At 39.8% G+C, this 23873-nt stretch overlaps 2 protein-coding genes across 6 annotated transcripts in view; one reads left to right on the forward strand and one right to left on the reverse strand.

The window, feature by feature from the left end:
* ESYT2 (extended synaptotagmin 2) overlaps positions 1-13034 on the reverse strand; it is a 92669-nt gene extending 79635 nt beyond the window's left edge. For 2 of the 3 annotated variants that reach the window (XM_068934294.1, XM_068934293.1), the window contains exon 1: positions 12510-12955. In XM_068934294.1, the coding sequence (XP_068790395.1) occupies positions 12510-12863 (354 nt within the window). In that variant the 5' untranslated portion in view covers positions 12864-12955. Of the gene's footprint in view, positions 1-12509 lie in introns of all 3 variants that reach the window. The other variant, XM_068934295.1, reaches the window with a different exon arrangement.
* Positions 13035-13608: 574 nt separating this feature from the next.
* DYNC2I1 (dynein 2 intermediate chain 1) overlaps positions 13609-23873 on the forward strand; it is a 37671-nt gene continuing 27406 nt past the window's right edge. The window contains exon 1 of one of the 3 annotated variants that reach the window (XM_009683937.2): positions 13609-13738. Coding sequence is in view for 2 of the 3 variants with exons in the window: in XM_068934291.1 (XP_068790392.1) it covers positions 19526-19540 (15 nt within the window). In the remaining variant the exon portion in view is untranslated. Of the gene's footprint in view, positions 13739-19371; positions 19541-23873 lie in introns of those variants that run through there. The other 2 variants (XM_068934291.1, XM_068934292.1) reach the window with 2 other exon arrangements.

Genomic DNA, 23873 nt, shown 5'->3' on the forward strand with positions numbered 1-23873 from the left:
TGCTTAACATTTATCTATAGATACAATATTTGTTTTAACTAAATAAGCCAAACATAGTTGAGGATTTGTTTGTCTATGGAAATGACTTCAATCAAAAGTGACTTGTAAATTGTGTGGGAAAAAATTAATGGTTCTTGAGATATGTATTTCAATGTCTCATTCTAAAAGTTCTCTTTTATCCTCAGGATCTTGTATAGCTATCTTCTCTTAACAGTGATATCACAAATCCCACGTCATTGACTAATCTGAGCTGCTCCAAATTTGACATTTTTTCCATTGCACTCGCTCACTGGGAGATCACAGTATAACAGCTTTACTTACACGTTGCATTAGTTAGAGTATGACAGACAGGAATGTTATTTCCATGCACCTGGCTATGCAAACAATTACAGCAGCAAAAAGCAGAGTTGGAGTTCATTACTTGGCTTTTCGGAAGAACACTCAAACACAAACCCACGAGATAACTGGGCTTGACAAAAAGAACCATTTATTCAAGCACTGCAAGTCTCAAGCAAGAAAGCAAATGGCTTGACAAGCTCTCACAGGTTACATAACACACGGGCTTCTGGCTTGGATATGGGAATCAAGAATCACAACTTTACAGCAGAGGAAATTCAAAAGCAGTATGTCAGAGCTGAAAACCCATTAATTTTAGTAATACTGATGAATTAACCTCCTCTGTCTCACAAGGAGACTGAAAGGCATACCTTGCTATTGCTTTTCAATAAATTGAAATTGAAATGATATTCTATGGTTTTTGAGCTTGCACCCTGAGGAGTCACATGTGAATCAATGTTATTATAGTCAACAGTAAATGCTTTGAAGTAACTCATAGAAAGAGCTACAATCACTTCCATCCCTTTAATATAGGGTTTCTCTTCAAGCACCAGTGCCTCCATTTCTCACTCTAAAAAAAGTTTTAGAATATACCTATATACCAACTATTCTCCATCCCATATACCAGATTCATTTGAAGTGATAGTCAAGTTTGGAGGTATTCAGCCAGAAGGAATGCATACTGACCCTTGAAATTCGATAATGGTACTCCTACTCCCCATTTCCTGGGTAAATGTTCAAATGTCTTTATAGATTATTGAGTAGGACTCAGTGGTCCTATTTCTGCTTATTCCAAAAGCAAATTATCCTACTAGAACTCCTTCCCACTCCTGTGCACCATCCAGAACAATACAGTACAGACCCTCTCCCTCACCCCAACATAGAGAGGTTTAAGCACTAGCAAAAAAGAGCAAGAATACTTCACTTCAGGTACATATCTTTGTACTTCCAAAGGCAGTTCTATCAGATGAAGTACTGTTATGGTATTACTGGTACCACAGACTTCCTTGCACTGGAAATGTAAGAGAAACCATATAATTTTTCAAAAATTAAGTATAGAGGAAAGTCAGTATTCCAAACCCCACGTGTACGCAGTGGACGGGAATCACTGAATCCAAATTCAAGAAAACTTGAATTCAAGTTCTTTATTTGAGTGTTCCTCAAATAAAGGAACATTTCTGTAGTTGTAAAAGTAAAGTCTGTATTCTTATAAGAGAAAAATGATTTGAAAAACAAAGTTTCCCAGTCAAATGCATGTTCCATGGATTGCTCAAATGAACTGAGGAGGAGGGGGGAAATACTTCATTGTTTTTGTTTCAGTACATCAAAGTGTAACAAAGTGAACAGAAGGATAACATTTTTGTTACTCACAATCATACTTCAGAAAATTCATGAAAGATAGGACATATATTGGAATAAAGTTTCACAGACTACAATTCCAACATTATGGAAATATAAAGGAATTGAAAAACACAATTATTGGCAAAATTTTCCTGTTACCATACATCTAAGCAAGGCCTAAAACAACATAAGCAGATATTATCATGCATAATTTTTAAAAAGCTTTATCCATAGTCAAATTCAGTAGAAATCAAGACTGATATGATCAAGATAGAAACAAGAAAACTGATTTTAGCAAACAAACAGGGACAGTTTGGACACAATCAGCTCACAGTATTTATACCTAACGCGTTCTAAGAAAAGAAAAAAAATTTCAAAGTCCAAATATTTTCACTTTATTTCAGTTTACTTCAGAAAAGACTACCATGAGCAAACAGAGACTGAGAAATGACCATAATATATAGCATCTAATTTATCAATCACCGTTTGATATTCTTAGAACGTATACAATCCAATTGAGCGAACACTGATCTTTTTCCCCACGAAACACTCTTATCTCTTATTTCCTGGCTGCTATTTGACACTTAACTGGCAGAGGGTGGGTGGGTGGGAAAGCGTTCTCTTTCTGGTTCAAGTATTCTAGGATAACGTCATTGGGTGAGGAACATAGCATTTTAAAATATAAATTTAATCTTCATCATAACATTAATTACTAGACTAAAACAACTTCCTAGCTACATAGGTAAGAGAATTCAGCATTCTAGTTCACCAACAAACAAGACGAATCAATACGTTGGGGGGAGGGAGGAGAAGAGATTTGCCTTAACACAAGTTATATTCATTCAAAACCCTGGACCAGCAAGCCTACAATACTAGGAAATATTAGCAACCAAATTAAAAAAAAAAAAAAAGATATTTCTTCATTTGAAAGCGTCATAGGTTCATTACAGTAAGTCTGCTTGAAACATGCAAACAGATGAGACTACCAACAAGTCCTGAGAGTTTGCACTATCCACCTGCATAAAAACTAAAAACGTCAGAGCATTTCTTTTAATACTCTTCCCTGCAAAAGAATGCTTCAAGAATTCTTTTCAAGCTTTTGGACATAAAGTTGTAAGCTTGTTCAGTATTGTTTTTCAAGGCTGATCAAGTATAATGGTTTACAGAAGCTGTCATGTGAAGGAGGGCATCTGAGAAAGCATAAATACTTGCTTGTACATAAAGACACGCAGATCTGAAATAAGGCCTGAAGAACCGTGTTTTACAAAGTAGCAGCAATAATGCTTAAACAAAGTGAAAAAAGAGCTTCCTCAGCCAATAATCGCTAGGTTCAATGAGTTTTTTCTTCCCCCCAAATCCATTTCTTTTTAGGAAGCTATTTCTAACCGAACGCTCCACTTGGTCCCTGAGAAAGGAAGAGCGTGGATAACAATACTGGAAGACTAATTCAGATGGCAACAAACAAGGCTTTATACCTACTTTCATGCTTTAACATATCATGTGGTTACTTTTAAAAACAAAGCAAGACAACACCACATTTTTAAAGATTCACCTGCTTTCTTCCCAGCTTCTTTTTAAGGTAGACAGTGATGGAATACAAGACAGACAATGGATGGTGAATATATTTAATTTAGCATTTGGTGTTATATCTTTCAAAATCTTCCCCAAGGAAAGTATTTCAGTTAGTTTGGATAATTCATGGGAGCCAGTATCTAGCCAAAGGAATGCAAACAAAGGTTAGAAAACAACAGTGCGGCAGTCTGCAGTAGACTCTCTCTTAATTAAAGCACATCTTTTTGCATCTGGTTTAGTGAAGACAATTTACATCAGAAAAATAAATTGATCTCTTACATGAAAGCATTTGCTATTGAACTAATGTAAATTTGATCCATGTTGCTATATGATAAGGACAGCCAAGTGACAATGTAATGCTCCTCATATGACAGTTATTTTCAGCCAAGTAAAACTAGTTTCGTATTTCTAGTAACAACTTCATGGTACATAATTCTAGACTGCTCCATCTGAAAACCTTTAGCCTTGTTTCAAATTTTCAGCTGCTGATGAGAATTTCATAGTCATATCAGGATGTAGCAGAAAAAACTTACTGCACTGACTCACTATAAGGGAACACTCTTTGAAAGGTTATTTATGTAACTGGAGTTCCATTTGGTAAGTTGTATGTTTTAGCAGTTTGCTGCACAGAATTTTAATACTAGCTATTTAGCTGAAAGGCAGCAGCATGACTTTTAAAAAGTCCTACTACCTCCCACAAAAAACTTCTCTAAAGATAGCCATCACCTATTTTTTTTTGTTAGTACACTTAATAGCTAAGCAAATACTGGTATTTCATGCTGAAAAAGTTTCTTATCCTTTGTAAGCCACTTTTGGAGAATGAAAGCTAACTTAAATGATAGCTTAAAGCAAAAACTAAAATCACAGAATAATATAGGTTGGAAGGGACTCTCCAGAGCTCATCTGACCCAATCACCTGCTGAAAAACAGGGCCAACTTTGAAGTTGGATCAAATTACTCAGGGTTTCTAAGAAAGTACTCTTCACTCAGGCTATTATTCCGTGTTACTTTAAAGCCGGCCACGAGCTTCCCTAAATTCCCTTGTGCAAGTACCAGTGCTTGTGTGGTCGCACAGTAAATTAAATCAAGGACCTGATCCAGCTGAACACTAATTTTTTTGGCAAAAAAATTATGATTAGGTGGCCAAGTAAATGCCAGTGCTGGTACAAGGGGACAGTGGGAAAATGCAGTTGTGGGTACCAAAAGAGGCAGGTCAGAAAGGCAGAACATTCTTTTTGTCAGGAGCACAAATTTACTTTGTTTTTAAACTGCAGAATTGTCCCTTTGATTTAACTGCTAAACTTGATTCTCTCAGCAATAAGCATCTACGAATGCAAAAAAAAAAAAAAAAAAAAGTAGGCTCTTGCCTACAAGTAAGACTTGAGATGCTGTTTAAATACATCCTCATGAATTAGGAACCATGAGCAAGAAGAAGCTTGAAAATTCTCACTGCCCCTCTAACCTTCAATATCACAGGAATGGAACAAAACAACAATAAAAACATGTTGTTACGTGCTATACCATTTAAACTGCAAAGAGAATAAGAACTCCACCAGTGTAATAAAGACTGGTACAGGAGCTTGGCAGAAACTATATAGGAATAAAAACTAGAATCAGAACTGGAAGCCACGGATGGAATCAAACAGCATTTTTAAAAGCTGAGGAGTGCCTCTTCCCCTCAGAAGACATCATATCAATGGGATTCAGGAGATGGGACACTGCTCCTCATATACAACATAAAGATGGAGACTAATAGAAATACAGGACTATGCTAAAGAACAAGCAATCAAGACAAACTGTCTTGAAAAGCTGAGGCAAAAAGGATGGAAAGAGGAGACGGTTCTGTAAAATTTAGGAAGTTGAATGGATAATAATATAAAACAACCAAATGAAGAATTTTCTAAAAGTGACAGTGTGTAAAATAAATACATGGTGGAAGCTGGTTGCCGGCTTGATATGTTTGACAGAGTATGCCATTCTCTAGGACAGCACTAACTGACCCAGGACCTGTTTTGAGTCCCATTTGCTATTCACTAAATGCTTTTCCGATTCTGCAGCAAAAGAAGAGAGAATGTGAACACCACTCATTTCTTACACAGTCTTAATTCCTTTTTTGAGGAAGTCCCAGCTTCTCACTGCATGAGGCAAGGCCTCTGTTGGGGAAAGTAAGGAAAGATGATGGTGTAATTAAAGATATGCTTGTACTTTTTGAAACTAAGGATCCAACTTAGAGTTGTTTTCCTTCTGGTGCTTCCCAATTTCTATATCTTCTGATTTCACAAATGTTCCTTTTATAACGCAAGTTTTGACTTCTGTAAGAACTGGTGAACAAAGAATAAATCACAAAGGATATTACTGTCAAGCGAGGTTATACATACTTCTGCCACGAGTGAACAGACTAACTGATAGCAATAGTTCATTCTCCATTAACTAGAACTAGTCCAGATTAGACTTGCTTTATAATGATGTTTCACATACCTTTGTTATATATAAAAGGTGAAGTTCAAGAATCCTGAGTCTGTTCCGGACTTCAGGTGCGGGTGTTGAACAGATACAGTCCTCGCTGCAAAGCTCAATACAAGTTATGCTAGAGGCAATTGCAGTAAATTAGAGAACTTCTGTGCTGTAATTAGTGATGGCTGGATAAATGGGAGATAAGCTGCAATATAAATCAAATAATTTAAAGTTTTTTATCCTACCAGCAACAAAATCCCATCTCTTCTTTCATTCCGAAATACAAGAACAGGACACCAAAGAAGGGTTTTAAATAGTCAAAATTTCTAGAGCAGGTTTTCATTACTAGAAGCTAGAAATAATAATCTATAAATAATTTTTTTCTTGGTAATAACCCTGAGTCTTCCTGTTTCCCAGTCAACTATCATGTGTGTGTTTGTGTGCAATGCTAACTGTCAAAAATCTTTGACTTAGAGTGAGTATCCAATTACACTCTAATGCGCTAACTCTCTTAAAAAAAGCAGTAATAATTTAGAGTGAGAAGAATCTTGTAGAAAAGGTAGAAGAGGTCTACTGCTACTTTAGACTGCCCATAAGAAAGCTTCTGTCTTTACTGACAAGATCCTTAGGACTTTAACTTTTTCAAATGTAGTTAAAGCTGGCCCTGCTCCTACATTCAAAAACTAATTAGGCACATAAACAACACTAGCAGGCTGAAAAGAAAGTTTTTAAAAAAAAAAAATCTCCTGCAACTCTATCACACAAACTCTGTTCCCTTAGGAAATCAGGCTTTTAAGGGGGAAGGGGACCGGGGAGGGGGGGGGGGAAAAAATCAACCTTTGCACATTACTTCGAAGTCTATATTCAACCACTGAATAAACGGGATCAAGGAAATAAACACACTTTGGATACTTTTCCTGAGTATCAAAGTAAAATTCTAAAAAAAATCTAATATACGTCTCACTCAGTTATTCAAAGCAGCAGGTTTGAAGAATAGAGCTGAAAGTAGTCCCAAACCTCAACAACAGCTATGCAGTATCAATTTGTTGTATTAAAAAAAATCTCTATTATAGATGTGCTATTCTTCCGTTCAAGAAACAAACTAATAATTTCAAGTTAATTTTTTTTAGTAGTTCAAGGTCATATTCATAAACATCAGTCTATCACATGACTTTCTGACATAAAGATTCTGAAAAAAAATTTCATATGAATCACAGTGTGCCAGAGAACGTATCATTTGACAGACATCCTCTCAGCATAGTTTTAAATTTCTCAAATTCCCTGCTTCTCAAAATAACACAGTAAGATACTACCAACTGTCAAAAAAGGAATACCTTTTTTTCCTAGTTCTCCATTCCTATCACCACCATTCACTGTCTCTCTTAAAAGTCACCTTTGTTCCTTTTTAAGTACAAGAAGCCAGATTACAGTTTCATGAAGGCTACTGGTAGTGAGACTCATACAACAATTTCTTCCTTGAAAAAAAATACAATACATCTATGTATGTATATACAGTTGGGAACACCTAGTACAGAAGGCAGTTTTTAAAAAATTGCATCAGGTAGAAGAAGGAAAGTGGAGTTCAGTTGTTAAATAAGCACAAGTTATTATTCTGTTCTTACTCATACCCTTTCATACCTTCCAGATGCAGGCTGGCAGCCCAGAGTATATGGCCATCTGCAATACTAACAGTATCAACTGATTAGATCCAGCTTAGCATTAAGAAGCTATACATTGAAGTAATTTTTCTTACAGATCACTCCTTGGTAAATTCGATCTAACATGCTCAGGTAACATTTAGAGAAAGGACCAGAACACTCATCGCAATGTCTCACAGCCTTCCTTTTTGTGTTTTAGTACGTAGTATAAAAAGTCAGCTAAAATTCCGATAGCTACAGTAATAATAGCATCAACTGAAGGTATTATGAACCTCTACTTCAATCACTGTGTTATTAAAAGTTTAGAGAAAGATCTTTTTGTACTATGACAATTGAAAAATAAACATGGTATTGCAGAGGTCCACTTGTTTATGAGGTTTACTGAGATTATACTTAACTTCCACAAGTAGGGATTTGTTTAGAGATTCCTGTCTTGAACAATCAATCTAAAATCCAGTTAGCAAGTTCTACAGCACTAAGAAGTCTTCACATCAAATCCAAGCAAGAGCCTAACACCTTAATCTTCTGTACTCTGCAAATATAACTCAGTACAGTTAGACCTACTTAACCATTTTTCTTCCACTACTGGGTCTACCTTCTTAACACTAGTGAAAAAGGAAATCTGCATTTCTCCAACCATGTAACTGGATCACTTGACAGAACTCATGAAAGGTTTTGAAAAAAGCGTACATGGGCATTTTACTCTAAGACTTGAGACTAACTACAAATCAACTGAAAGTTATAAACCAGTTTTCTTTTTCAATCACATGCTCTGAAGTCTACTTTTACTCAGAATGGTTCTTCATCTCTTAAACGCCGTCAGTTTGTTCAACGTTCAACTAAGAAACGTGTAACTGCTGTAGAACTCATACTTTACTAAATAGCGCCACTGTAACATCACTCAACTAAATATGAGTTAATAATTATTTTATTATTATAGCTATACATTAGCATCTAACAAAAATAGTACGTGCTGACATTATCAGTATCTTTTCCCCACAGCTGCGTGGTGTTGTACACTTAACAGTAATTCACAATACTAGCACAGTATATAACAACTGCATACAGCTTACCAAGAGAAAAAAAAGATGCATCAAATTTGTCTACTTAAATTGGTTTATGATGCTACTGTAAACAGCTGGCAAGTCTATCTAGCCATCTATTTCAGTTCAGGCCAGGTTTTTCCTTTCACCTAAAGTAGATGAGAGAACAACTCAATGCACCCACCTCATCACTCCAAACTAGAGCATAACATCAGGTGGGTATGTAGGACCCAAAATACTATCACAAATTTCCTATTAATATTGTAACTTGGCATTCCTTTTGCTACAATGATACATAATATTTCAGTTTCTGTGTGATACATCATTAGAGACGCAAATAAATTGTCCAAACAGTTTCAGGACAAATGTTCGCATTTTAAAATAATGGATTCTTATGTTGGTCTCCTGCTGATCGCTGACAGACTGCACACAGATACAGCCCCTGGTACCAAGCCAAATTAACAACTAATCCGGGAAAAATTTCAGTATGGATTTTTATCTGTATGTGGAATAAAACAGAAGTTAAAGTTCTGCTTATGGAAAGTTGCCAAAGGGAACTTTGCATATCTTAAGACAGTTACAGTAAACAATCAGCAAACCCCTACCATGACACTATTAGATAACTTTAGTTTGGTTGTTCCAAGATAGCATGTAGCAATAGTAAATTTGTTACCACTTAGATTATGAAATTCCATGACTGCTTTAAAAATATAAGGCAAGATACGATACTTAGCCTTTAAGAATGGATTTCAAAAGTCATAGTTTCCTACTTTCTACCCTCAAATTACTTCTTTCTTCATGTATGCTTCCATTTTAAATACATTTATTCCAGTTTAAAATACCTATATCAATATAAAAATACTGCTAGGAAAGGGGAAATGTTGACTTTATATAAAGACCATTTTGATCCCAATCTTTTTCTCATTTTAAATTCTGCTGCCTGGTTTTATAGGACTTGGAAAAGCACCCACTCCTCTCCTCCCTCCCCAATAAAACCAAGCGACAGCTTCTGAACATGCAGCAAAGTAATAACTACCTTTTAGCACATCTTATTCTTTTAAGAGCAAATGAAATATTTCCAAATCAATTAAATGAAATGCAAGGGACAGAGAAGGAAAAATGCTTCTTTCAGCGTTTAAAAACAGAAGACAGGAGATTGAGGTGTCAGATTTATAAGGGAATGAAGAAAATATTTTTTCATATACTGGCTTATGATCTTTTAACACATACATATCTCTTCTAAATAATTCAGTGTTGAAATTTTAAAAAACACCACTCATGTTAGTGTTGAACTAATTCACTTCACACGTACAGAACAGAATATTCCTACTGCATAACCACATCGTTCTGGAAGAAGTAAAACTAATTTAGAAATCTAATAATTAACATCACGAACTGTAGTGTGATAGCACAATAGTATTACTTCCAAATCACAGCTTAGCGTATTCTCAGCACAGAGATCTAAATTCATTACTCCTATTATAACTGCTTTCTAAAAAATAAACTCTGTGAAATATTACTCAGTACTTAACATGAATCACTAAAAAAGCAACCTATCCCAAGTGGGGAAGGGGAAGGGAAGAGTACATAAGTTTTTTTTTTTTTTTCCCTCCTAACAGCAATAAAAACATATTCCAAACAGTTATTTGCCTTAGATAACTATACTTGAAAAAATGGTTTGTTACATCCCATGTAACGTGTAAGATTCGGTCCTACAACACTAGAAAGTGTCCTGTATTTAAACCCAGCACTGTCCTACCCTAGTCATTTGCAGTTAGAAGTTTATTTCCATGGCCGGAAACCAAAGGAGTGCACTGCAGCTTGGAATTCAGAGTGAGATGGAGAAAATGGATATCTATTCATAATATAGAGATGTTAAGACTCCACATACTGTCCAGTAGCTCTGATCTGGGCGCAGTAATATTATATCTGATACTGGATATAATCAGTGTAAGATATAATAAGATATATAAAGCATAAGGAAAGAGAATAGCAGTTTTCCAAGACAAGCTACAGAAACAGGAAAAAGATTCGCATAAAGCTTATTTTGAATTAATGTGACAACAAACATTAATTACTACTTTTGATACAAGTAAGCAGATCTTCAGTTCTCAAAATATATACTTTTTCTAGACTGCATTTCTTCAAGAAACTACATTTATTTGGAAGCACAGTACTTCCAGAGTGCAACATGTATGTCACCTGAAGAAAAAGAACCACGACATTTAAAACTGAAGACCATGATTTAAGAGGAAGGAAAAAAAAAAAAAAATCAGTGATTTACAATACATCAGCCAAGAGAAAAAGGTCACACTTTGGGGGGAAACCCTGGACACCGAAAGGTTGCTTCCTTGTAAAACCATATGATATGCAGGCATTTGCAGTCATCATTCATTCATCTCTCTAAATTTTAGCCTACGACAGTGTATACTGAAGTCAAGAGGCCCATTTCTAAATCTCTAGGTATCTGGACAGCTCCATGCAAAAAGCGTTGTCATTTTATCAGAGGTAACAAAACATGATATAAAACAAAGTTTACAAACAGCACTAAGTTTGAGTAATAGTACTTAGTATACAGCATCTATGTGCCAGTAACTATCTTCCACAGGAAATCTAGGTGCAATTATTTCACTTTAAAAGCACAAAAACAGACCATCAAGGAAAATCATATGTAAGAGCTATAAGCTAAGTTTTTAAAAACTCCCATCTCAGCTTCAAGCAGCAAGCAGCTCATCTTATCTCTCCCTTATCTCTTTTAAGGCACAGTCCCCAGTTTACCATGATCTTACACTAAAAGTTGGGTAAAGACATAAAGAAATAGAATTACAATTCCACCATTTCACACCTACACCCTATCTTCTCTCGAGATGTCTGAATTTAACATGATTTTATTATTAGAGTACAGATAGTTCACAATAGATACAAGAATTTGATCACATCAGAATAAGTTACCTGGACTTTACCATCATCACAAAACGGCTTGACACACAGCCACTGTAAAGAACATTTAACAGAGACGTGGATGGCTATTACTGAGGAGCAGAGAGCAGCCAAGGAAGGAATTACATGGCTAGATTTAGCAGAAATCCTCCAGACTTCACGTATGGAAACCGAGATAACAGCAAGCTCTGCACAGAGGATGAACCAAAGCAAAAATGGCTTAGACGTACTGAACTTTGAGTTTCAGCTAAAAAGATGACAGCACTAAAGACTTCTACCTTTTAACTTTATTCTTTTTATTTTACATTATTTACTTTCAGAAATACTGAAACTTTCCAGTGAAGTTTCCACTTTCAAGAAAGCCTTTTAAAACCAACTCTAGCAAGGCACAAGGCCACCCAAACCTCTCTCCCTTCGTCCTCACATCACCACCCTGTAATCAGCCAAAAATACCATTTCTCGTATATCAATCAATTCAATAGCATTTCTGTATCAACCCCTAGTAGGGAACACATTATTTAAGACCGCCAAACCGTTAAGATACAGATTTTGTAGGACGCTACTCTCGGCTTTTTAAGGTGTTTTTGCCTAACTCGTGAGACCCGCACGCCGTAGAGACCTCACTAACGTGCAAGACATGTGCGTCACTGACATCTAAGAAGGGAGGAAAAAAAAAAAAAAAGGAAGAAGAAGAAGAGGAGGAGAGGGGATCGAGAAAGAAAAAACAACAAGCCCTAAGGCAAAGTTTGTTTCCCCGGGGAGCCCCGGCCGCGCCAGGTTGAACGCTCCGCGGCCGCCGCCGCCGCCGGTAACGGACCGGCTGGAAGCGCCCTGGCGGCGGCCGGGCCGAACCCAGCCGGGCCGGGCCGGGCCGGGCCGCGGGGGCAGCCGGCCCCACACAGCGGCGGCAGGGTGGTCCCTCGGCCCCGCTGCCGCAGGACGCCGAGCCACCAACGAGCCTGGCCGCCCGGGACAAGCAGCCCGGAGGCGGCATCTCCGCAGCGCCCTCCCTGCCGCCAGGCCGGCGCTGGGGCCGGGGCCTGCAGCGCGCCTCGCCCCGGGCCGCGGCGGGGCGGGCGTCGCCCACGTCCCGCCGAGGTGACAGGCCCGGCCCGGCCCGGCGGCCGCGCTCCCTCGGAAGCGCCCACGGCTGTCGGCCACTCACCCACGCAGGCAGCTCTGCGGAGGAGACGCTGAGCCGCACCGCCTCCTCCTCGTCCTCCAGGAAGGCGAGCGCCCGGCCCAGGCGGGAGGTCTTGCCGCCGCGGTGCCGGCGGATCCAGAAGAGCCCGCACAAGGCGATGAGGACCCAGCTGAAGCTCAGCCCCAGGTAGCCCAGCACGTACACGGGGAAGATCAGCACGAAGCTCCTGGCGAACTGCGACACTAAGCCCGTCACGTCCACGCTCAGCAGCGGCGGCGGCGGCGGCGGCTCCGGCGGCGGCGCGGCGGCTCCGGCGGCGGCGGGATCCCCGGCGGACCCCGCGCCGGGGGGCTGCTTAGCCGCGGACCCGCTCATGCTCTCGCAGCGGCGGCGGCTCCTACAACTGCTGCCGCTCCGCCCGCGGCTGCTGCTGCTGCTGCTCCTCCTCCTCGGGCGCTGGCTGCGAGCGGGCAGGGGGGCAGGGCGGCAGCGGCGCCTCGCATCCTGCGCCCGGCCCCGCTCGCCGCGCACCGACACCAGCCGCCGCCGCCCGCTTCCGGGTTGGGTTCGGCCCGGCCCAGCCCGGCCCAAACCGCTGCGGCGCCGGCGGGAGGAGACGAGGCTCCGCCGCCAGGAGGCGCCTCCCCTGCCCCGGCGAGGCGGGGGACGCGTTGCTCGCCCTCGTCCCCTCCAGCGCCAGGTCCGCCCTGCGCGGGGGGGGGGGCGGTCCGCCCTGCGCGGGGGGGGGGGCGGGCCGCCCCGCGCGCCTCACGCGCGGCCCCTCCCCCCGCGCGGCCGCCCGCCCGCCCAACGGCCGCCTGCCAACGGCCGCCCGCTCGTCGCCCCGAGAGGGAGCGCGGCTCGGGGGGCCGCAGGAGGGAGGAGAGACGGCCTCCGGGGGGCTAGTGGTTGAAGCGCTGCCACCTGTTAACACCCTGAAGTAACGAGCTTCGTGTTTTCCTTTGTTCGCTGCTGAGGGATGTTGAAGGACCGGCTGGTAAATGGCTTCAGAGGAGCCAGAGGCTGGTCTCCGCGCTTCTTCGCTGCTACAGCTGTTTCCTGACGCTGTCCCTTGCATCCGCAGATAAAGCTGCCTCCTCTGTCATCTCGTTCGTACAGAGGAGAAGCCAGGGTGGCTCCCAAGACCGAGGACTCCATTACGCGCACCCGGAGCAGGAGCACGCAGGAATGAACTCAGTTCCTGAGGTTACACGAGCCCTGATCTGTGAATAAAGCCTGATTTCCTACAGGTTTGTGCCCTGTACCCTCGTATTACAACAACACCTGCTTCCCACATCTTCCCTCCTAATGTTTTCTTATCTCTGTAATAACTCTAACGTAACCACTAGTTTGGGAAGGGACAGCTGTTGCCAGTCCTTAGTTGTTTGATAATCAGTTTGCTGGTACACACTTGCTGATTAAAGTTACTTTTTTTTTTCTTTTGTCTTTCTAAATGGCCAACCTGCAGTCTTTCATTCAGTGGGAGTGAGTCAGGGCACTTTCTCCTCTGTTCACTTGTTAATTTTCACAAAATGGGTAGGACTTTATGAGACTAGCATTTGCAGGTGGGGAAAGGGGGGGGAACAAATGTAGCCTACAGGCAGAAAAGTTACGAAAAAACTTACAAACAGACAAATAGGAGAGCTTCATACACTTCATTTATTTTGGAAATGAAAGAAACCTCATCTCAATAATCCAGAGAAATGGAAAGTCAGAAAGAAAATACCACAAAAGAAAAACTCATTTGCCCACTGCCACACAGCAGATTTGAAAAAAACAATCCCGCTCCCAAAGACTGCATGCTGTGGTGTTGTATCACCTTGCCAAATTCTCTCTCTGCCCTTTACAACTACAGTGTATCCAGCCTTTGAAAGTGACTCTAAACTTACCTGGACCTCTACTTCTACAGAATTCAAAATACAAGACTGTAACAATGGGAGGCCTGAAGGGCCTATAAAAGCTTGTCACCTTAACCTGGGGTTATCAAGCTATCTCTGGATCTATGTAGCAGCCACCCAGCCAAAAAGACTTTTCTAGAAACACCAGAGTAGTCCTCATCAGGATAAAACTGTAACTCTGTGACCCTATCCATTTGGATACCAATAACACCAAACGATATTAAATGTATTTATTCTTTTGCATTTATTTTATTCCTCTTCCAAAAAATTGTTTTGCTTATAAAGACTTTCTACGGCAGGAACTCCCCACTCCTGAGGTTCAGAAGCACCTAGTACAAACCTCCATATTGTTACCTCTCTCTGTTACAATACTGTAACTATTTTCTCATTGTTTCAAGACCTGAGTTCCAAATCTTGAATTCCCTTGCCTCTTTTTACTTCCCTGTCTGGCTTCATTATTGGAAACAGAATATAACTGTACCACAAATCAAAGTGAAAATTCAAAACAGGAGAAAAAAAAAGTGATGGAACTAACATGACCTTTGCCAACTAACAATTCACCATATGCTGCATCTTCTTCTACTGTCCTTTATGTCTAGGTCTGCATTCTGCAAACGAGCAGGATATAGAACTAGTAGAACTGCAGTCAATACATTGGAGGTACACATTAGAAAAAAGTGTATCTTGCGATTGCGTTTAACATGACTAACACATAATTGTAGGCCTGATAGCCTAGCATTGATCCTGGGCAGAGTAATGTAATTATTTGATAGAGGAGTTGGATTAATCTGAACTATAGGAGGGTGATACGGTGCCAATCAAATGGGAAAACAGAAGCAGGATCTTGTAACATTAGATACATTTATCTGTAATTTCATTAGAAAGTTCTGATAAAGAGATTAGCTCTGACTTCTTAGAACTTCTGTAGAGAACTGACTTGGCCCCATGCACTATTTTGATTAAAAAACTGCAATTAGCATGTTATTCATTACAGGGACAAAAGAAGCTTGTTAAAATCAAGATATAAACTCTGTTGCTGGGGGATAAATTAGGGTCAGTTACTCTATTAGAGCCTTTGATACAATATTCCTGATAAACACAAGTCATTTGTTTTTTTTAGCATCATTCTTACTTGGTTGGTGCTAATAAATTGTTTAATAATTTGCTTCAGGTTTTTGGATTTGTTAAACTAAATCACTTATTTCTTGATCCTTCTATTTTTTAATGCCTAAGACTGCAGTCTTTTTCAGTGCTTCAAGAACTCTTGAAGATACAGCACAGAGGTTACTCTAGCTTTTCCTTAAGTATCTTACAGTGAATTGTATCAGCTACAAAGCTGACTATATTTACCTTATTTGGATATCACATATTCATTTCTTTTCATAACCTGCTAGGTAGGCCTGTTGTACTCTTGGAATTTTCACTGATACTTTTTTAAAAGTTGAAGAATGAAGTAATAGGATCTTTTTCTTTTCTCGTACTTGCAAAATGTGACATTCTTTTCTGTGACAATCTTTTTAATTGAAAGCTGATTTGCTTGCAGTATTCTTTTATATGTACTCCTAGCTATATCTGTTTCTTTCCTTTTTGTATAGGATTCCTTTCTGCTTTTTCAAATTCAATAGTTTCCACTAGATTGAAGGTACTGTCTTATTATGTTGCTTTTTATTTTGTATCACAGTAGTCTGCCATTATGCCTTTTTTTCAGTAAGTACCAATACTATCCTTCACATCCCAAAAAATCTGATTGATTTATATATTTTTTTTTGAATTGAGGTTGAGAAAAATTGGTAAAAATCACTTTATATGGTTAAAAAGAACCTTAGGATTGCCTGACTTGGTGGATTCCACACAAAAAACATGTTCTGGAAGCAGTTTTTATTTAATTGTTGCTTCTTGACTGCTTTCAGTAACAGTTAATCTTCCTGAAAACAGTATTTGATATTATACCTTATATTACTTAACAGCATTATTTTAGTCTGCAGCTTCTCTTTACAGTTTTTAAAGTAAGTAGAAACCTTTAACCACTGCATAGAAACATCTGAATGTTTACTCAGATGGAAGTTTTCTGAAACTTTGGAACTATGAATGGGAACATAATTTATGTGCAGTCTCATCCTAGCAAGTTCTCATGATGAGTTTGATTCAATCCAAATGTCTCAACCAACATTCTTAAACAGAAACACTTCTCTGCCTGCTTCAGATGATCTAATATACAGCACAATTACGAATCTGAGGACTCTATACAGAGATACTGTTGTTTGGAACAAAACCATGTCTTATTGGGTATTACCCAACCTGGCTTCAGTTTTACTGTTCCCTTATGATTAAGATGCTCGACTATTTATTGCTCCTGCATACAAAAATACTGTCCATTAGAATGTGTTCTTTTTTTCCTGATGGGATTCTTGTAAGTTACTGTTCAAAATTAGAGGCACATAGAATACCTGTTATTTGCCTATAAATGTAGTTTAAAAGTATGTATTTTAACACAGTTCACTTCAGAGACCCTCATTTTTGCTGTTTCTATGTATGAACCTGAAAATCTGATCACCATAAACATTTTGAACACTTTGCCACAGATCATTAATGCACAAACAGTATACTGATAACAGTATTTTTTGTCTCGTGTTGATAAGACTTAAGGAAATTTGTTTTAAAAAAAACAAGGAAGAAGACACTTTAAAAGCCTAGACCCCTAATGGGTCTCTACTTTCACACACACAAAAAAATGATTTTCATTTTCTCTGTAACAAAAGAATCTTCATTTTAAAGCATGGAGTGGGGTCACCATGCCGTCTCTATGAAGGTTCTTAATTCCAATAATTTACTGGCATACTTCTGTGGTGTATCATTCCATACAGCAACAGAGAAAAGTCTATATTCTTTTGTGGCATTAGAAGAACATCCAAAGACAGAAAATAGCCCATTACTGCAGATTGCAAAAAGCTAAGTTATTTTATATTTTTGTTTTTCAGACAAAAAAAGTGCAGGTGAAGAATAAGATAGGTGTATGAAGCCAGACAAGAGAAAAACTGTAGAAATTAAAATCTTATCAAAATTTCCAAGGCTACCAGTAGCCTTGTTTACAACATTCTTTTCTTTCTAAGAAAAGCTAGGGCATTCTTTTATGCCCTCTAGTGATACAATAGAAGCGTGTCATTTTATTGCCTGTATTCACATGGATGTGAAAGCTTTTTTTTTTTTTTTTTAAACAGCAGAAATACTGATGTAATCATTCTTTCCACTATATGGATGGAAAACTGTAGTTTATTTTAATACATGGCAAAAGCATTTAAAGATGCGTAAATTCTAGTTCTGTTATTCCATAGGTGTAATATTCCAACTTGTGTTCTCATTCAGCAGTTAAATTTCAGTTTGAGCATTAGCTTTAAGCTTTGAAGACTTTTTTCCAACCCTTTAGTGGTGCCTTCCCATATCTGTAGCTTTTCTTCTGCCATAAAGTTGGTACAGACTCTGCTAGCGGAATAAAAAGCAAAAACTGAAATTTATTGGATGTGTAACAAATATACGCTAAACATATGCATTACATATTCTAAAGAGGTGGATGGTAGAACCAGAATATGAAAAAATTATTTATTTTTGTTCTGTCCACTCTTGAGTATTGCTGTCATACTTGTTAGTTATATGCATTTGCTATACTGTTATTAAAAATAAATGCAGTTAAATTAGAGTACCTGAAGGTAGTCTTTGTCTTTCAGCCTCTATATGGAGGATTGCATTTCTGTTGAGTATCCTTTACTAAGCAGATGGCTAGCTCCATGCATTTATAACATTCTCACTATCTTGGCTAAAAAGCTGAGTTAATCCAAGATGGCTTATAAATGCATTTTTATTTGTTCAAGGGAGAAGATAAAATGCTCATGGATTATTATTGCTTTGCCAAAGACAGGTTAATTATTAATAAGAATGTTTATAAATAGTTTAGTATCCATAGATGTTCATATTTGGTAGATGTAATTTAGCCCTTAAAGATAACTTATACTTTATGTTTCTCCTTAAAAAAAGGGTTTTTTTTTCCTCCTGAATTGCTTTCTTAATTTCCATTTGCTTTTCTGCTAGATGATAAAGAAAAATACTTCATATTCTGGACAGCGAGACAACTTTTATATTATTCTATGTTGTAATACAACTGCTGTTGAACTAAATGGAGTAAGATTGTTTCTCAAATGCAAAAATGCCTTCTCCATTACCTTTTTTTCTCAACTGGTCAGTTTTCTACAAACATTAGTATCAAATATTAGCAGTAAATATAGCTCCCCCTGTTTTATAGTCAAATATTAACTTACTTTTACTAATAAATAGAAAAAAATAGGCAACAAGCCTAAAGCGCCTGGAGGAATTTTCACCCAGTCTTTTAAATTGCACAGCACATTAACATGTTGTAAGTATTTGCCGTGGAAATGGCACACTCCTTTCCCGCAGGATAGCACCACTCACTCCCACGTTTGCTTCACGTGCGCTTGGGAAGCTGCCAACGGTTGTTCGCTCTTTGCTGCCGAAACAGCTCTGATACTTGTTACCGTGGGAATACTATTAACGTTTTCATTTCTGCAGTATTCTTTACGCACGCTTCTACCTGACACCTGGGCACAAGGCAGACGAGCAAGAACGGACTGAGCGAATCTATGGCCTGTTTCCCCTTATTTTCCTGTTTCCCCCCGCAACGATCGCCCACGACTGCTCGTTTGCCCGAAAGGAACCGGCGGCCCTCACGGCCAGCGGGAACCCGCAGAGTAACAGCGCCTTAAAGGGTGTCGGGGCGAGGGCGAGGGCGCGGGCCCCGCCCCCGACTGGAGAAGCCCCGCGGGGCTCCGCCAGCGCCGCGCCCCGCCCCCGCAGCGCCGGGAGCAGCCGGACCCTCCCGCCCTGCCGCCGCCACCCACCGACTGACCTCTCCACCCCGCAGCTCCTCTCCCACCAGCCCTTGCGGTAGCGCCATCCCCCCCACCCCTTGCCCGGGCGGGGCCGGAGCCGATCCATCGCTCGGCCGAGCGGCTGCCTGCCCTGGCCGCCTGTTGCTAGGCAGTCCGGACGCGACAGCCGCCAGGCGGCGGCGGCGGCGCAGGGACATGGCGTCCGGAGGACCCCGCGCATAGCGCCCCGCCCGCCCCCGCCATGGAGACCGACAAGGTGAGGCGCAGCGGCCGAGGCTCCGGGGAGCGGGGCGAACCTGATGGCGCGGCGCGGCCCGGCCCGGCCCGGCCCGACGGGAGGGACCGGCCCGCCGCCTCCCCCCCGCCCCGAGGGCCCCGCCGTGGCGCTGGGCGCTCCCTGAGCCGGCGGCGCATCGTGCCGGGAGCGGCCGTTGCTCTCGGGGCTCCGCTGTGGGCCTGGCCCCCTCCGTGTGTCCGAGAGACCGGGACACCCCCCCGCCCCGCCCCGCGCTGCTCTTGCTGGCCCTGCGCATCCCCGTGTCCTTACTTTGGCAAATCGCGTTTCCCTGCTCTGTCAGGATCACTCACGGACTCGGAGAGGGCGTTTATGCTGTGTGACTTTACGTTGGCGCAACGCGAGAGCCTGCAGTAAGGTTGTCAGCACTCTGATGAAGTCTGTGTTCCCCTACTAAAAGGGGAATTATTCTGTGCCTCGTGAGCCACAGAACTTTCTAGAAGAGAGAAGATTTTTGACAATAGTCAAATGTGTTAATTTTGCAGATTGTAGATGAGTATCTTTAATAATTGCCCCTTCAATGGGTATTATTTTTTGGTTTTATTTCCTCAGCAATCCACTCAACTTTTGCATAAGTGGTAGTTTATAAAAAGTTTATAGAGCTGCAAAGTAAAAACCCCAAAACATATCAAAATGTTACCATCAGCTTGCATGTTGCAAAATCTTATGAAAAACAAAAGTATCAAATCGCTTTACCACAAATTTTAATACTACTATGCTGTGAATCTCAACTCCACAGTTAATTTAATTAATTTGTGATTATATTCCTATGAATAGAAAATATAGTGGCTGGACTAAGTATGTGATACAGTATTCTAGTCAAGATCACGCTTTAAAAATTGTCATTCAGATGTAATTTCAGTAACTGTGGCAGATCAATAATGTCTTTATTAAAAGTAAATAAGTTAGTGAATTTTGGTAGAAAGTTAAGCTTTCACTTGCGTTATCTACAAGGGCTCTCAAATAGTCAACTCATAGTTAGACATAAGAAAGATATGTATTTATATGTAAAGAATAAATTACCTTTCTCTAGATTGAAGACGACAGAAATGTCCCTTACTGTTTTTTCTATTCCTTTGTGATCATAGAAAGAAGCAGGTTGGAAATGACCTCTGGAGCTCATGTAGTCCAAGCTGCTCCAAGCAGGCCTGACTCCATAGTTAAACTAAGGTTGCTCAAGGCCTTCCTTAATCAAGTCCTGAAAATCCCCAATCTTTCTATGTTTCAAGCAAAGAAACATCACTCCGTCTCTCTTAAAGAGCTTATCTAAAGTAGCAAGGTGATCTCATCAGCTGACTTCATAAGGCAACATACTTATCCCCCTTTAGTTTAGAGAGCACATTCTTAAATACTCCAAATTGTCACAGCTCTTTTAGGGTGGCATCTTATATCAGTTGACAAGCTCCCCATGATCTCAGATGAATGGATTGGGTTAAACCCTGGTGTGGTTTAAATAACTAACTTTAATCTGGATTTAAAAGAGTATATCAGAAGTTTTAAATGAGCAGACAAGTGAGCGACTTTGATAAATCCTTTTGAATTTTGTTTATATCTGTACTTGTTACTTCTCTAAGCAAAACGTACTGACTCTGCTTTGTTGGTAATCGTTAACATATATTAATTTGAGGCTTTATACTAAATGTTTGTTTTTACAAGCTAGGAACATAAGCTATAACGTTGCTTAAACGTATATGTATTTTACCTTATGTTTATTCAGATTCTTAATATTTTAACTGTTTTAGAAAATGCTGATTACTATTTTAATTTGGTGTGCTATGGTTGCTTGTGATCACTTTTGGATGGAAACTGAAACTCAGTAAAAATGCAACCTTTAATTACATTTTTTAGTTATACCAGCACTGTTTTGTCCTTCTGTGTTCTCATATGAAGGAAAAAATTATCAAAACATAATTATGTATGTGAGGTATTAAACCAATGAAGTTTTGTCTGAATTGAAGTGATTTCACGTTCTTCAGGAATTTGGAACTTGCAGAACTCAAGCTCTCAAACCTACTTTTAAAGTATGGGTTAGATGATAACAAACTCTCCTTATCTAAAAAAATTTGAACTAAACAGAATTGAATAGAACTTCTAGATTTCAAAAGGTGATTCGTTAGTTCAAAAATTCTGATTTTGAACTTAATCAGCAGCTTCCTGCAGAGCAGGGATCTGGCTTTCTCAAAAAGCCTGTTAGTACAGAAGTAATAATTACTTAGTTTAAATAATTTTTTATTCTTTATTATTTGATGAATTTGGAATTGTTTGAGCTGAAGGTAATTTCTAAGTTTAATTTTAAAAATATAATTAAAAATTGTCTTTTTTTGTATACAAATGACTCTTATGAGACTTTTTTAGTTCCTGACAGAGGAGGGACAGTGCTTTCAAAGGTATTAAGTTTCTTTAAGCTCTATAAAAGGTATCGCTTTGATATTTGTCTAATTTTCTATCTTGTGTGCTTATTAGCCTTCCTGTCTGTTTACCTTCCCATACGAGCTTTGTAGGTGAGTTTGCCTAACTTTTTAACAAAGTCTATCAAAACTTCACTCAGGAAAATTGCCATCTTTGCTTTTAGTTTCTCCTCTGGGATTCTGCAGTAGTAGATACTTGTACTTTTTTGTCTTTTTTAAAGATCAGAAGAAAACAGAACTTCAGTCTTATAAAGGTCACTTTTTTTTTTTTTTAATCTGAGTTTAGCTTCTTGGTACTTACTTCAACTTCAGCCAAAGTCCACCAGTCCATTGTGTTCTTCTATAAAAACCTAAGTTTGAAAAGACCAGAATTTTTCAGTAAAGAATAATTGAAAAGCTAAAACATGCTTTTAAATCCTGTTTCCATATTATGAGTTAACAAAAAGGGCACCATATGTTTATTTTTCCACCAGTGCAGCTCATCATTCAAATATTTATTAGCAATGATTTTATTAATCTTTGGTAACTTTTAACCAAACCTAAAATTGAGAATAAATAACACCTAGTCATATCCCTTTGAATATCATCATCAATGAAGTAGTAAAAAGTATTCACTAGATTAAAATTCCTCATTTTCTTTAGTGATTTCAGATAATAGGAATGGTTTTGTTTTTTTTTTTTTTTTAGCAGCAGCCAAGCAGTTAAGAGCAGTAACTTTGCAAATGAGGGTAAAAGGAACTGTCTAACTCTCTATTTAACTAGGGAGAAGTCTAGTGAAACAATTTCCATGTATACTCTGATTATTTTCATTATCTTTCCACCTTTTTTACTTCAGTTTTACCTACTAATATTTCATATGGCGGTCAACTTACATGTATAGTGTGAGCCATTATATAGCATTAAGTAACAGTTGATCGCAAAATAGCGCCAGCAGCGTTACTCTGTGAGTGGTTCTGCAGAAAAAGGGGTCTGGGTGTGCTCGTGGCAGCAAGTTGAACAGAGTCAGCAATGTGCTCTTCAGGAGGTCAAGCGCTAACCACATACTGAGTATGTGCAGAATCAAGACCATAGCCAGCAGGTGTAGGGCAGTGACTGTTCCCCTCTGCTCAGCAGTTGTGAGGCCCCATCTGGAGTACTGTGTGCAGCTTTAGGGCCCCCAGTGCGAGAGTGTCCGGAGGAAGGCCACTGCGGTGGTTAGGGGCCTGGAGCTCATGACATCTATGGGAAAGGGACTAAGGACCTGAGTTCATTCAGCCTAGAGAAAGGATGACTAAAAGGGAATCTTAACTACTGTCTTCAGCTACCTAATGAGGGGTTACAGAAAAGATGGAGGCAGATTCTTCTCAGAGATGTGCAGTGAAAGGATAGGAGGCAGCGACCCTAAGCAGCAGCAAGGAACGTTCTAACTGAGTGTAAGAAAGTCAAACCTTGGGGTGGGTTGCCCAGGTGGGCCATGGAATCTCCAGCCTTAGAGACTTTAAAAACTCACCTGAATAAACCCCTGGCCAGGACTTACTTTGAAATTAGATCTGATCTGAGTAGGAGGTTGAACCAAATGACATTGGTAGGTCCTTTCCAATGTAAATTGTTCTGGGATTCTGTGTTTGGCATGGCTGTGTACACCTGTTTCATCTGTAACTTTGATGAGTGACTATCATTGGGAGACCAAACAGTTCTGAGCCTTCCTTGAAGGGCTCCTCTGTCATCTGCCACAGCCAGTGACTTCAAAACTATTTACCATGTGTATACAGAGCTGAGTGATCCAGAAGAAGTCTGAGCTTCTGGCCTCTCCCAGGTCCAGTTAGATCAGGTATACCGTAAGTATACACATTAAGACTAGATGAAATTAATGTTTACGTAACAAAATTCAATGGTATTTACCATAT

Source organism: Struthio camelus, chromosome 2 (genome assembly GCF_040807025.1).
Source record: "Struthio camelus isolate bStrCam1 chromosome 2, bStrCam1.hap1, whole genome shotgun sequence".
NCBI classification, from domain to species: domain Eukaryota; kingdom Metazoa; phylum Chordata; class Aves; order Struthioniformes; family Struthionidae; genus Struthio; species Struthio camelus.